General features: G+C 39.1%; 1 protein-coding gene across 1 annotated transcript; it reads right to left on the minus strand.

Annotated features, from left to right (window-relative positions):
• Positions 1–4,782: 4,782 nt before the first annotated feature.
• LOC133857097 (ubiquitin C-terminal hydrolase 22-like) lies at positions 4,783–10,257 on the minus strand. Its single transcript, XM_062292220.1, has 3 exons — positions 8,921–10,257; positions 8,518–8,642; positions 4,783–6,131 (listed from the first exon to the last, which is right to left on the minus strand). Exons 1-3 carry the CDS (start codon positions 9,796–9,798, stop codon positions 5,359–5,361), a joined length of 1,776 nt encoding a protein of 591 aa, XP_062148204.1. The 5' UTR covers positions 9,799–10,257; the 3' UTR covers positions 4,783–5,358.
• Between the last annotated feature and the right edge of the window lie 5,644 nt (positions 10,258–15,901).

Consider the following 15,901-nt stretch of genomic DNA (forward strand, 5'->3'; position numbering starts at 1 on the left):
ATTTGTACTTACTTCATCAATAGCATGTGCAAATGATACCGTGTACAACACTACACGTTTATGTCCTACAAAGCATTCAGCCATTCTAACGACATCATCATTAGATATTAAGTACCAACCCATCATCAAATTCTTTATTAGGTTCACAATAGTAAATCAGGTCACCTAGTTGGGATCCAATTTTTTTAACTATGATTTCAACTTCAAAAAATGATAGATAATCTAGATCATATGGCTCACCAAACAACCCTATATCCCCACCAACATAAGTGCACTTGTACTGCCTATCAAACCTACCCCCAAAATGAACCCTAAAAATGACATCGTCACTTCCCATTATCTAAGTTTATTGTTGGACCCTACACATAAAACTTTTAGACATTATGAAAAAAAAAAAAAAAAAAAACTAAAATTAATGGGACAAAATTATAGGATAGGTTATTAACATGGACTTAGAGTTTCGATAAAGATTATCAAATAATTGTGCATGAGTTTATTCAACTTTTCATTACTTTTCAATTAATAAGGATGGACAAAACATCTCGGAGTAGACAAAAACAGACTTGTGGACAATAGACAAAAACAAAACAAAAACTATGCACTAACATTCGGGACCACTTCGGATAAAGAAACAAACAAAGAAGGGAAATACAAATAAAGAAATATGACATAAATTTTGTGGATCACCAACAAACGGGAAAATGAAGACCATGCGAGACCACTTCAGGAAAAAAAAAATCAAAAAAATAAATAAATAAAATAAAATAAAAACAAAAACAAAAACAAAAACAAAAACAAAACAAAAACAAAACAAAAAAACAAACAAAAAACAAAAAAACAAAAAAACAAAAAAAAAAAAAAAAAAAACAAAATAAATAAATAAAAACAAACAAACAAACAAATCACAAGTCTATATATATCAAGATGGTACTTTATCACAAAAAAGAACTAAATGTGGCTCATACACAGTTCTGTAACAAAATTTGGAGTATCTTTGATTAATCAATGAACTATTGCTTTCACTCCAACAAGAAAAGTTTATTTTTTTATTTTTATGAAAATAACAAAATTAAATGATATTTACAACAGTGCGGATCTTGAGTGCGAGGGTTAAGACTTCAAGTTCGAGACCTTCAAAAATTTTAGCTTCAAACATGAGTTGGTAGCAGATCTGTTCTAGGGTTTCAAATCTAAAAGACGAAAAGTGCGGCTTTAACTTCTTTTTTTGGGTTATACGATTCAATTTATTGAGAGACTCACACGTGCATATTCACTTTTGTCGGGGTAGTTCAATATTCCAATAGGAAAGACAAGGGTCAATTGAGGTACTTCATTGCTCAGATAAGGGTATAAACGTCATTAAACTATTAAAGATATTTTCAAATGTTGAAACTTGTAACCGAAGGGTATAAGCATCGTTTAGCAATCCAAACTGAGAGCGAAAGTGGGAGAAAATGCTAAAATGCCATGTCAAGCGCCTGTGATGGGTTGACTGTCTAATTTAACAAAGTTGATTGATGAAATGAGGGTTTTGGTAAATAAATGGTAGTTCGATGCAGTCGGGTGGTGAGGGTGTCAGTTCATGGGGGCATATTGACGAAGGTTAGTAGTTCATGGGGGGATATGTAATTACCACTAAAAATAATGTGTATCTAGTGAGTTTACTCACCCAGTTCGCAAGGCTCCTTCAGAAATCCGTCCAAAGACTCCCCAACTTCGAAATCTGAGAAAGAACCACTAATCAAAACTTAATCTAAGCTAGAACATCCTAAAACATGGTATGAGGACAGAACAAGCACTTTGTCCACTAATCGAACATTCGTATATTAGGTCGATCGAACATTACCGATTGTTTGACTAGACCACCGAATGTTTGGTTATCGACCAAAAATTGCCTCAACCAATTCAAACCATTCTAACCCAGCCTAGCAAAGATCTAACATCCTATTAAACATCCTAACATTGATCTAGACAAGAACACAACATCCAAACTTATCCATAATCATTCATGCATTCTAAACCACCCAAAACTTAATCTAACCATAGATTCATGCATCAACATATAGATCTATTCTCAAAGTTGTAAACAGAACATAAACACTTCCAATGACCCAATATCACATGGTAATTCATATACCAAGATCATCTAACCAACAAATCTCACATAACTCCATCAAAACTTGCTAATAACACAATCTACCAAACTTCATAGCAAATCTAAGATCTAAAGACTATACAACAAGTAGAATCAAACTAGAAGTGATAACCAAAGGCAAGATTAACAAGAGAGGCAGAGCTAATTACCTCCTCTTGATTGAAAGCCCTCAAGATCTAACTTTTCTCTGTTTCTTTCTCTTCTCTCTCTCACTTTAAGGTTTCCAGAGGTTGGGACTGATGAAATGAGGCCTAAGGATCAAACAACAGTGTTTAAAACGAACCCATGCACGCTCAAAAGGATGGGATCGTCTAAATCCAAGTTTGTATAACCGTCCATCGATTGTTCGAGTACCAAATTGAACGTTTGTAACTCAGAGTTTCGTCGAACACTTGATCACCCACATCGATCGTTCGCTCAACCCTAATTTTCTCAAAAATCAGAAATTCCAATACTCAAACCAACAATAGTAGTTCCAAGGTTAATTTAACACAATTAAATTTAATTAACTAAATTTTTATTTCAGGGTGTTACAATTACACATAATTATTCAACCACTACCTTTTTGGATCTATGCATTCCAAGTGTTCTTTCGTATCGATCAGTACACAAATCAAAATTTTGGAATCCAATCTCACAATGCCGCCAAAATCAGCATAAACTTACATTGCACGCGCATTTATGCGCCACCTAAACTTCACGTTTGCCTTCCCTTTTCTGTATACACGTTATACAGACGAGTTGGATCCGAGTCACTGGATTCAATAATCGGCCCAAGTGGGTTGGTACAAGGGCTGCACGTGCGAATCGGTACCCGATCCACGGATCGGATCCAGGTTACTTGATCCAATAACTGGGGCACCACACATGCGAATCGAATCCAAGTCGCCAAACCCAATAGTGGCCCAAGTAGGTTCAGTCTACGCATGACACACATGAATCGAATCCAGGTTACCCAATCCAATAATCGGCCCAAGTGGACACCACACACTGCTGCATGCGCAAATCGGTTCCAAGTCATTGGATCCGGTAACGGCCCCAGTGGGCTCAATCCATTCGCGACATGTTCGATTCATATTCACGTCACCCGATCCGATAATCACCTAAATGGGCATAGTTCACATGCTTCATGCGTGCATCGGGTCTCGGATTACCGGATAGTAATAACTAGCCCAAGTGGGCCAACCTAGCCTATTTTCTAGCCACCGCCGCCATAGTCTCCAATCTGAGTTAGCCGCCATTATTTTTTACCGACATCATCGAACACAACCAACCACCACCACTTCCTGTCTCAATCCGTCTGCTATCATTTAGGCCACTGTCTTCGACCACCGCGAGGCAACCATCAACATCACGTTGGGCCACCACCACTAGCAACCCCCGCCCACCATCTTCGGCAACAATTCTTCGCTGTGTACGATGTCTGACGCCATATCTTGTGGCTTCACCAAATCAAGCTCACGCCCAATTTTGGTTATATGTCACACCTGATTTGGCCCCATCTGAGCTCATGTCCAATGTTTGCTTCGTGCCGCACCAAATGCTTGCCTTTTGAATCAACACATCAAATTATCATCAACAGATATCATGGCCGAGCTCATGCTCAGTTCTTGGTTCTTGTCGCACTGAATCTACTTTTTCAAAAAAAATAAAATAGAAAGAGGAAAAATTTGACAAAAAAAAAAAAAATCACTAGTTTTTCTTTCCAACAAGTGGAGAAAACTTACGAATTTTTTAAATCAGAGAAGCCTTATTTATAGAAAAATTTCAAGGCTTGGTCAATGACTTATGTGACGTGAAAAAACTAAATCGTGACACGTAGCAGGCTGCCTCAGCTTTCAACTGGCACGTTGCTACTGACAAGGTGGAGCTCTAACACATGGCATGATATGGCACCAAACATGGTTTGGCGATGTGGCATGCGAGCATAACAAGCTAACATGGCACCTGGCGCGTTTTATGCTAACGTGGCATCCGACTCGACATGTGGCATGGTGTGTCCAAACCCTTCTGCACATGCTTATAATATAACATCTATTAATTTAAATACCATGAAGGGAACCTCAAACCTTAAACAATTGTGGATATTTGTTACATGTTTCACTCGAACTCCCAAGAAGCTTCTTTAACTTCATGATTGTGCTATAATACTTTAATTAGCGAAATTTTCTTGGTGTGCAATACTCGTTCTTTCTGGTCCAAAATTTCCACCAACATTTCTTCATAAGAAAGATACCCTTGAATCTGTAATGGCTCATAGTGAATAATGTGTAGGATCGGGCGCGTACTTTCATAACATCGATACATGAAATACTTCATGAATTCCTACCAAATCTAAAGGTAGGGCAACTCTATTAGCTACATGCCGATCCTTTCAATGATGTCAAATGGTCCAACAAAATGGGACTTCACTTCGCTTTCTTGTCGAACCTCGTTATGCCCTTTGTTGGAATATTTTGTCCCCAGCTTCAAACGTTAACTCTCAACTGTGTTTATCTGCATAATTCTTTTGTGGACTCAGGGCAGCCATCATTCTCTGTTTAATGAGGTTAACTTATCGAGCATATTCAGATAACTGTGACACACCACAAGTACCTGGCACACCACAAGTACCTGACAAGGCTATCTTATCAAGCATATTCACACGTCATTGCAGACGAGGCTTTTGATTTGAGTTTAACAGATCTTGAAATGTACACCACTCATCTGACTGGAGGAATAAAAGAGACCTCTAAAATAAGACTTTTTGACATAAATATTCCATGTAAGCAGATTAGTACACTGGTAAACTACACTTCAGGCTTCAAGTATTGCAACTTGTGCAGTAATCCATGAGAAAGATAATAATCAACCCACCAAAAACCAGAGAATTTAATATCAGAAACCATTTGAAGAAATCAATGCCTCTATAAATTAATTTTTCCCAACTGCCACACAGCCTCAAAAATTCAGGCTTAATGCTCCAACTGAGAATTTAAAAGCCACCACCGCTCAAAAATGTCCTCAAGAGGGCAAAGAGAGAGCTGCTTTGGTAATTTTACCGATGACAAGAGCAACTCAATGACTTCTGTTATCATGGCATAGAAAATTAGCCATGGCATTCTTTGACGTACAATCAAAAGTATTAACCATGACTTCAAATGATTCGTCAATTTTTTTTGTGTTGTGCAATTAACATAATTACCAATTCTTCCTTCAGCATATCAGGCAGCAACCTGTTTTTCACTTGCTTTGTAGTATAGCACCTTCTGTACATAAAACATCATGTATCCTTGGGCAGCCCTCACAGTGCTCTCATTGACTTCAGTGATCCAAGCATCATCACACTTATACCATTGGTTGCTTAACCGCAAGTAAGTCACATAATGGCCAGCATCTAATTTGCCTGTGTGAGTGACGACGGCAAACAACTCAAACTCTGATGACAATTCATTTGAAGCATCTGGCTCGTCCCCATCGAAAGGGAAAATTCTATTCCCAAATCTACTCCTCAAGATGGAAGATGATAGATAGGGTGCCATGTCCAAGGAAAATGGGAATTGCAAATAACGGTCAACCTTCCTCGACATTTTCCGTACTGAGGAATGCTCAAATCTTTTGATGTGGAAGCAAGAAACCAGTGGAAGCTTTCTGATGGACATTTGTTTGAGAGACTCCTGCCTCACCTGACACTGTTGGCAAAAAAATTTCTGGTCAGAGCCCAGTCTCTCAGGTCTTGTAAAGCGGTCCAAGCATCCCATTAGGGTAGATATTCCATAGTTTTGACTCGAATTCGTGCAATCTGCCTCGCCACTGTAGGAATAATTAGACTTTGTGGACGCCATCTTTGCAGATCCCCCTTGGTTTGGTTCCAAGTCCAGTGATATGTCTACACATGGGTCATATGTTGTAGATGTAAAACCACAGGCCATACACATCACATCAGATCGCAAGATACCAGAAAATACTCGATGAGCAATACAACAGTCCCCATTGCCTGCACTACAAAAGAAATGGTGGTGGGAATGGGTTATTAAGATATTCTACATATATCAAATCATGACAGATAATTGGAAAAATAGTAACAAATAACCCAGATATTATGACACAAGGATATGCAAATATATCTGACAAATAACAGAAGCCAACACTACTTCTATGCTTTTAGAAACACTGTTGTCATCGCCATCTTAGCCTAGTTCCTCCTCCTGTTCAGCAGGTTTTTCATTGGCAGAGACCGAATCCCGCTCTACTGGATTTGGTTCCACTATATTTCTCTTGTGAAGTATCCATACCAAGGCGTTCTGCAGAACAATTTTGCTGACCCCATGAAGTGCTTTGTGAGGGGCATGCAGATGTTCGACAACACGCCGCTTGGGATGGTGCCAATCTCGGTGAAGGTGGAGCTGATGAAGAGCATGAGCAGCACGTTGGGCGTGAACATCATGAGCAACATATATATACAAAATAAACAGTGCTTCTAAAAGCATAGCATAAGTTCCACTCCTAAGTACAACACTGCTTCTATCTTGGATGAATTGATCTGATTCATGTTGGAAATCTTCATGTAAGTAAAGAATGTGCTGCAATCTGTCTTACTAGTATTGCCCTAATTTTAGCCGTGAGACACCAGAGTCTTTAATCTTCTTTAGTCAGAATATCGGTCAACTAATTTGCTAACCAACAAATTTTTCTTCTTTTCCTGAGCTGCTAACCAACAAATTTGTATAAGAAAATATTGCTGCAAATTATCACAGGCATTACCGCTATTCTCGGATAGCGTAATATCCGCTTACTTTAGAAACCCTTTTGACCTTCCAAACAGAGTGACTGGAACATAAATTCCAAAAGCACATGAACTAATTGTTATTCGTTGATAACAAGGATGAGGAACAGGTGCAGCATAGTTACTGGTGCAGTATAGTTTTTTCTTTTTTTTTTTGGTAAGAGATGAGAATCAGATATCAGAAACTTCATGAAGTTCATTGGATATTCAATATCTCAACCAGATGATGCGGAAGAAAGTTTGATCAAGGAGAAAATGTGAATCCAAAAATTCCTGAAAGACTGACAAAATGTTTTATGCTGCCTTTGAACCTAATACAACCCTCCTTTCTTTGAGACCCGGATCAGCTCTGTAGTAAGACCCCTAAACATGCCAACAGGTGGAGTTAACATGAGAATTATTGAAGGCGAGAAAACCCTAACAAGCAAACCAAGTGGGCTAGGAAAAGTTTGACTTACTAGATGAAGCAGACAACACCTTCAAGCCAGCAGGTTGAGGTTGACAATTAGCCCTAAATCTGAGAGCACTTTTCAACTCCTAGGGCAACAAACAGGATACCTAAACCCAGACCCTGCAGTTAAATGTTAAGGTTACTTCTTATCTTTAACAGTATCATCTTGATTAAAAAGAACTATAAATATACATGAGAGGGACACGAGCTGCTCATAAAGAGAACTTTAAGTTGGTCACCTTGCAGTATAAGCTCACAGCAAGTTTCATTCGTGTTTTAGAAATCCATTGGCTTGAACAATACACTAATTGGAATAGTGTAGTATGTGATATCAAGCTATCCAAGGGTTCCCACCACTTAGCTACAGCAAATCCGATAATAACATTGATGATATACTAAGATGACTAATGCGTCATCTAGAGTTTTTCGGATGAACTAACTATTGGCTATGTTTCATGTATCTTCACAGGCAAACACTTATTTTCAGGAATAACATATTAGGAGAGGCAGTCCCAATAGCAAAACTAGATCCTCCAACAGGGCTCTACTACAAACACAGCAATCATACCATCCTATATCAATGAAAGGATTCAAAGGACTATTCTGATCTTACAAGTTAAAATGTTGTAACTTCAAAACTCGAAGTATATGATCAAGTTCTACAAAATTCAAAGCCTTTTAACTGACAAAGCTGCTAAATAGAAACTAAATACACGGCTGCAAAAGACCCCCAATGCCTAAATTACACTTCCATGAATCACCATGTCTATGAATAAAAGGTAGAGAAATTGATATACAACTGAATTTCTGATTTTAGCAACACCATTAGGCATAGCAGGAAATATTGGGACCATGTTGTACAGCTCGTATTCAGATTATTCTACAATTAATTGATTAAGCCATATACACCAATTACCAACCAAATCACCTTAAGATTCTCACTGCAAAAACCTGATAAAGAAAATTTTGCATAGACCAAAACAAAAAGGGACCCGCATGCCATGATATTCCACGTGTTGCATAAACTCAAGAAACGCTTGATAGCTCTTTTTGTGACATGAAACACCCCTCCCAACTTTACGTAACATGCACATAAACGAGACAAGAAAAAGTGATAGAAAGAAACTGGAACAGGACAAAACGCACCTTGACTCTGCGGCTTGCGTCGATCCTTCTCAACCTTTTCATGGATCCCATCAAGCATAGAAATGAAAAACTCATGAGCATCTTGCTGCTCATAACTTGCCAGATTTGCCGCATGTTGCCACCAACTGGGATAAAACCACAGTGATATTATCACCATCAACAAGGCAAATACTTTTTAAGTAAACATAATCAATGGGTGTCACAAAAACCGCAAATCAGTAAAGACTAAGCCCAAGGTAAAACGTGTTTATCCACTGGGTCAAATTAAACAGAGAAATGCTACAAACCGTGCCCATCAACCCATTCTACCAACAAAATAAACTAAGAAATCAAATACCCAGATTTTTTTTTTTTTTTTTTAAAAAAAAAGCACATTTCTATCACCCACTAAGCAAACACGAACCTGTACAAAAACCTAGCGGGGCTATATGTAGTCCGATCCCCAGAAAAGACGGCCGAAAACATGGCGTCCATATCGCAAGCCAAGCATATTCGCGCGTCAGCATTTTTGGCCACAACTCTCTTAGTGGCATCATTGCTCGCACCGCTCTTCTTCTGGCAGAAATAGCGGTTGTGCCGATCGCTCAGGAAATAGTTCCTCAGTGGCGGCGTGTGAAGCAATGCCTGCAACACCGAATTCATGAAACATGTGTTTCCCAAATTGTTCAATCCGCGCAATCCCCAGGGCAAATTGTTCGAACGAGAGACCGAAACGGCGGCGTTTAGCGGACTGGAACAGCTTACCATCAAGGCTCGCTCCCTCGGATCTGGCGTCCAGGGCCGGTAATCAACTCTGCGCCGCTTTCTGAGATTCTCTGGGTGAGGTGATCGGGCGATGGAGGAAGGCGCGTGGAGCGTCGATGCGGCCGTCTGGGCGAGCACCACCGCGGCGTCGAAGTCGCGATCGTAGACCTGATCGCGGCACGCGCAGCAGAAGAGCTCGGCACGGTCCAAGTCAACGGCGATCTCGTGCCCTGGCGCCATGGACTCAGCGTGGGCCGCCGCATGGGAGGGTCCGGGAGGCGCGTGGCAGTGGACGCCAGCGCAACCCACGCACGCGTAAAGGCGCGTGCGGCCGCCAGAGTCGCCGCACTCGCCGCAGCGCGGAACCTCGTCCGGGTCCCGCCGGATCGCAGCGCGTCCGCTGGGCGGCTTCACCCGGAGGCAGTCCTGTAGGGCCCGGAACGGCTTGGCGCCGTTCCTGGAGCGGAACTCGGCGAGGTGGGGACAGGGCTGGGGGAAAATCTGGCCGTTGATTCGGTGGTCGATCTTTAAAGACATTGCAGGTGACGGCGATGACGGGGATCGGGTGGAGATTGATGGTGGAAGCCCTAGATTTCAAGAACATAGGGTTCATCAATCGGCGAAATCAACGGCTGAGATGAGAGAAGCAGAAGTGAGAGACCATGGAGTGTGATGACTGATGAAGATTGCGATCTGGTGGTTGTTTTGTTAATCTTGGGTGTTCTCTCTACTGTTTCAGCTCGTTTGCATTCGGATCTCCAAGATTTTGTTTCTAATTTTTTGAGCAAAAAAAAAAAAAAAAAAAAAAAACCTAAAAATAATTTAGTGTGAATCTTGCTTTTGTTTGATGGTTTAGAGTTTTTTGATCCAAAAAGAGAGGGAGAGATTTTGAGGGAAATTATGAAATAAATAAATAGAGAAGTAATTTTTGTTTTATTTTCATTTGCTCCCTCTTGAAATGAAAGTGGTGCTGAATGACAAATGACAACGTGGAGAGCACTGAGCAGTAGAGCATGGAGCCCTGCGTTGTTTTATAGTGGAAGGCCAAAATTATATAAAAATAGTTGCTTTCCTGCGGGAGGTTCCACGGCATTTGTTTGCCGGTTGTGATGTCGTTGATCACGTTATTTTGCTATTTGTTTGGGAAGGGAAAGATCTTATTAAACTATAATTTATCCCGATTATTATAAGGATCATCTTTTAAAATTATTGTGGGATTAAAATTTAATAATGATTCATTTTAAATTCAAAAATAATTTTAAAAACAACATCAATTTTAAAGGAACAAAAATAAAATAAAATAAAATAAAATAGTCTCTAACATTACTTATAGGATAATAGTAGTACTAATGGTAGTACAATAAGAGGATCTTACTCTTACTCTTCAAGTGAGAGATCGGTAGTAGTCTTATTTAAATATAGTACTCTTGAGCACTATTCTGCGCGGACAACCAAATATGATTAAATTCATGAAGTTTGGAAGAGTACATCTAGGGGTGAAATAACCGCCCTCTAATAACCGTCTGTTAACCGCTAACCACCCATAACAGCTAGCCGTATAACTGTAAAACCGCTTTAAAAACCATTAACCGTCTTTATTATTATTATTATTATTATTATTATTATTATTATTATGGTTTTTATATATGAAACGGCTCTGTTTTGATTTTTAACCCAAACGACGTCGTTTCATACGTTTTAACCTAACCCTAGAGAACAAAAACAAACCCTGGCCGCTACTCATCTCAAATTCTCATCTCCCATTCTCTCACGTCTCCACGCCGCCACTCATCTCACCAGCCTCAAGCCCCTCAACCTCTCGATTTTGTGTCCTAGCCAATTGAAGATTTTGTGATCTATACCATCTGTTGTTTGGAAAGAAGGTTGCTGTGAGCTTTGCTTATGAAGGATCTATAATGGGTGAGTGGAACCAGTGGAACAATTTGTATGGGGAAGTGGGTTCGAGAAAGAAGCAGATATCTTGTATTTTTCTTATGATCAGAAGAATGCCAAAAGAAATATCTGTAATTTTTTGTGGTTTTTTGGCCAGCAATGTTCGCTTTTTTGCCCAACCCTTTTTCCTTGGACTAGAAAGTTCCTCTCAACAAACAAACATAAGCTTGTCTAGTCGACCAAGCCCTAATTACTGCAGGTAATTGCAAATATGGATGGTTACTTACTATAGTTATTCTGTTAGGGTTATGCTTGTATAATGCTTTAGATGGATCTTGTTTTGTGTTTTGTTCTTTAATTCTAAGAATAAAAACAGAAAAAGATTCATTAAAAAACAATAAAACCGGTTTCCAGTTGGCGGTTGGCGGAGGCGGTTGGCATTTTCACTAACCACCTAGGCAGTTGCGGTTTTAGCCAGTAACCGCTAACCGCAACCGCCTTTTCACCCCTAAGTACATCCCCTCCCTATTTCAAGATAAACTATGATACTGCCATCAAAGCTACTTTTTCTGCTCAAGCTACAGTTTGCAAAGACTGTACTGATTCTATAATCAAGTGTATCTCTCTTATTAGCTCACATTGCTCTGCTCTTTATGGTGAGGCTACTGCTGCTCATTTATTGTGCTTTGAAGGTCATGGCTCACTCGAAGTAGCCAAACATATTGATTTCTTGTGCTTGTTACTAGTTGGTTCACATGAAATGGTAACAAAGCTAGGGTTGCCATCACCATAAACTCGGCCATGTCTGTCAAAATCTCCTTGAGCGCAGGGCAACCAATTGTACAAGAAAAGATGCAGTCAGATTTCCTCACGTGAAAGGATCAATTACTCGCGCGAAAGGGCAGAGCTAGCATTTGGAAATTTTGGGAGGGTAAAACTGAAAAACAAAAAAATAAAAATTGGGGTGGCAAAACTATAAAAAAATAAATAAATAAATAATAATAAGGGGGGGAAGGAAAACATAGTAGCTTGGGGGGGGGGGGGGGGGGGGGGGGGCATGCTACCATGTAGCTCCGCCTCTACTCGCACATATGAGAAAATTTGACAACTTTTTATCACCGCGCCCTCAACAGTCAAAAATAGTGTTATCCCTCTTACAAACATCACAACTAAAAGCACCTGAGCTTCAACTCCCTTCCCAACTAAAAACTCCCACTGATTCTAGCTGTTGTGCAAATATCTACCTAAATAATTAGGCAATTACTTATACGTTTTACTCGCAAGTGCACAAGATCAAAACAATAGTATAGCAGGCAAATACGAGATCATTCCCACAAGGATTGGTATAAATTGTATTTAAAGAGAAATTCCTAAAAGTGATATGTTGAATAAGACGGGATAAAAGATTGAATTAAAAATACTATGAAGAAAAGGTAGGGCTTCGATATCCACCGCTAATCATACTCAAATAAGATTCGCAATATACACAATACTACAATCATAACATGATGCTTAATGCTTACCAGCCACAAGGGAATGGTATCTTCTCCTAAAACTATTGATTTCCCTAAACAACGAGTTAGGCATGGTATCTACTCTAACTCTTTTCTTCCTTGAAGGATTTAGCATGGTATCTACTAAGTTGTTCTTCAAGAAAGCATAAATCTATGGAAATCGGTAAACACACTCAGATTGGAATATGGTATCTATTCCAATTGTCTTTATGTTGATTAATCCAAGAACCTGTGTCGGGGTTCTTCCGTTACTCTATTATGCCCAGGACTCGGTCATCCAAATTGACATAAATAACAAATCCATACCACAAGAATATGCTAGCTAAACATAAATATGCGAGGAATTCAAGAAACTAGAATTAATCAAGTTAAGCATTAATATATAAATTATAGCAAGGCAAATTGAAAAACTTAAAAAGACATGATTAGGGCTTCAATCGAGCCCTAACTAAAGTATTAGTTACACATAATTTGGATGGAAATCATCCTCATAAGAAATTAATAAAGGAAAAGAAAGAAAATAAAAACTATAAAAAACCTCCTTCTTGATGTAGCCTTTGATTCTTCCTCCAAGTTTATGTGTCTTTCTTCAAAGGCTAGAGTCCTATTTATAGGGATTAGAGAAGCTTTAGAAGCTCTAGAATTCCTATTACAATTCTAAGTAGGTTTTCTAGTCCAAAAAGAATAATTACAAGTTTTCTCCTTTTCTGAAATTTGTATCCAAGTAGGAAAAGGATTCCAAAATTCGTACAGATTTGCGGTCTTTTATTGCGGGGCGATTTTGGCATGGAAAACGTCCGAATTAGGAAAAACCTATTTCTGACATATTTATTTCCTTTCTTATTAGCTTTCCAATGCCACCAATTTTGTTGTAATTAACGAATTTTTGCCAACTTCTCTTTCCTTAAATTCAAAATTGATTTGGAGTTTGAATCTATCCAAAAGTGAGTTTGCTGACTTCATTATAATCTTGGAATTTGATCGGTTTTTCTTCTAAAACCTGTAAAATACAAGAAAACAAAAAAACAACACAAAACATCAAATTATAACAAAACTAAGAGCTTAACATATGTAAATTAAGGGGTTTGAATGTGTAACATTCAGCACTTATCACTAGCCATCACCCAATCAAACTGACATCTCCACCACGCTCCTCCTCAACAAATACGGAAAAACCACCCAATCACACCATCAAATCACGACAAAAAAAGTCACAACATAGTGTCGTCGCTGCCCAAGACCCATAAAAAAAAAAAAAATTTGCCCAAGACTCATTACCACTGATAACTACCGTTTTTAACCCATCAAAAAGTTCCACCCAAGACACACATCCCACCTCTCATCCACCCAAAACTGGTAGTTCATTACTGAAGCCCCACCCGAAACACCAACTCAAGACCAAGAACACCCACCGGCCCTTCCACACACAAACTCAAGCTCCCAATAGATTTTTGTCATCCATCCATAAAAGTGAGAACCACCAAAACCAATAGAACAACCCCTACATCACCACCGTTTTTAACAAACTTGCACAGGTCTAGTTGCACCACTAGATCACATCAATCGAACCACAACCCTGAGGCCAGATCAATGTGGCCACTGCCACCAGTCACCGCCACCACCACCGCCATGTACCACCCTCGGAGAGGCAGACAAGAAAATGTTTGATGCCTTGAGAAGGAGTCAAAGCATAAATGAGAAATATAATAAGATAGGGGGCCAAAGCAAGGTAACTACATTTTCATTATTGAACCATTCCTTCTCTGTTACTCTTTTATTCATTAAAGCATTGCATGCACATGTCATTTCTTTAAACGCCTTTTCTTAACACGTTTGTCAATATCAATTGTAATATAATGTCTATATAATTTAACTACGAAACTATAGAGCTCATATTCATTGAAAATTGTATGCAAGCAATACAAACTTAAAACATTTAACATCTATAAATTTGATGTATACAAAACATTTCATGTAAAGCATTTGAATTATGGTTGGGTGAAAGCCCTACTTACAACTTTCGCTTAATCCCTTTCTAGGCGGCGTTAATATGTTCTCAAACTCATCTTAATTATATCATACTATACGTTAGTTTCTACTTCATTTATATAGTTCGTGGAACCTATTGGACTTCAAAGAGTCCCATTTCTCCCACTAGAAACCCTAGTTTCCATTTTCGAACATTCTCGACTGAATGAGGTCTGATCGACTAAGTGTTCCAAATGAACTATTCTATTTGAAACTCTTCCAAACAAACTCCGAACAAACTATTATGTTTGAAACTCGTCAAGACCCACATTGAACCAAGCTACTGAACGAGCCTTTCGGGTATCCTTTTTTCATTTCCCTTATCGAGACCTTATCCGAACCTGCTCCGATGAAGTATCGAACAAGTTCCTCTATCCTTTGTCTGAGTCTTATTTCACATACTCATCAAGGACAGGAATATGATTGCCCGGAAGACAAAATGCATAAATTGCACTTTTACTTCGAAAATCACATCTTAACACATTTCCAACACCTCCTAAAACCCTTCCACAACACACCACTCAAACACAATCTATACATACGAAAAACACCAACATCAAATGTAAAAATGCATCTTTTAAAGGAATAGTTTTTCCCCCTATCTCCTAAACACCCTTCCAACAACTCTCTAACAATCCATAACAGATACTAACATGCATCATTACATCAAATCTAACCTCTGAACCTCCTCACAAATCCTTGAAACGAAATCAAACAAGAGGGAGAGAGAAAAGGCATACCTTTGGTGATGACTTTCCTCCTCCTTAAGTCTCAACACTTTCCATTCTCTCTTCTTTTAGTTTGGAAGGAAAGCAAGGCAACAAAAACGGTTGCCTTTTAGTGAGACGCACTTAAATAGGCAAGTTTCATGCCTACTATGCAGTCTAGCCCGAACGGGTTATTAGGGTCGTCCAAAAGAAATCAAGTCAGAATCATTAAATTTAACTCCAATCAACATCTCGTCGCTCTAGCAATCTTCTGACACGTGTTGTTCCCATTTCATTCGGATGAATAATGCTCATCTTCATCTCTCACATTAAAAACTCGTTGCATCCGTTAGATCTGTGCGTGTGCAATATCCTGGCCATTGATCTAATCTCATTCGAACGCTAATCCTTTCTAGTCCGGATGACGCTATGATGCCTTCTCGTCTGAACGGAATCCTTCACATGTTTAGACGAGATGCTTAATTTATAAGTTTTTCT

This window comes from Alnus glutinosa, chromosome 14 (assembly GCF_958979055.1).
Source record: "Alnus glutinosa chromosome 14, dhAlnGlut1.1, whole genome shotgun sequence".
Classification (NCBI taxonomy): domain Eukaryota; kingdom Viridiplantae; phylum Streptophyta; class Magnoliopsida; order Fagales; family Betulaceae; genus Alnus; species Alnus glutinosa.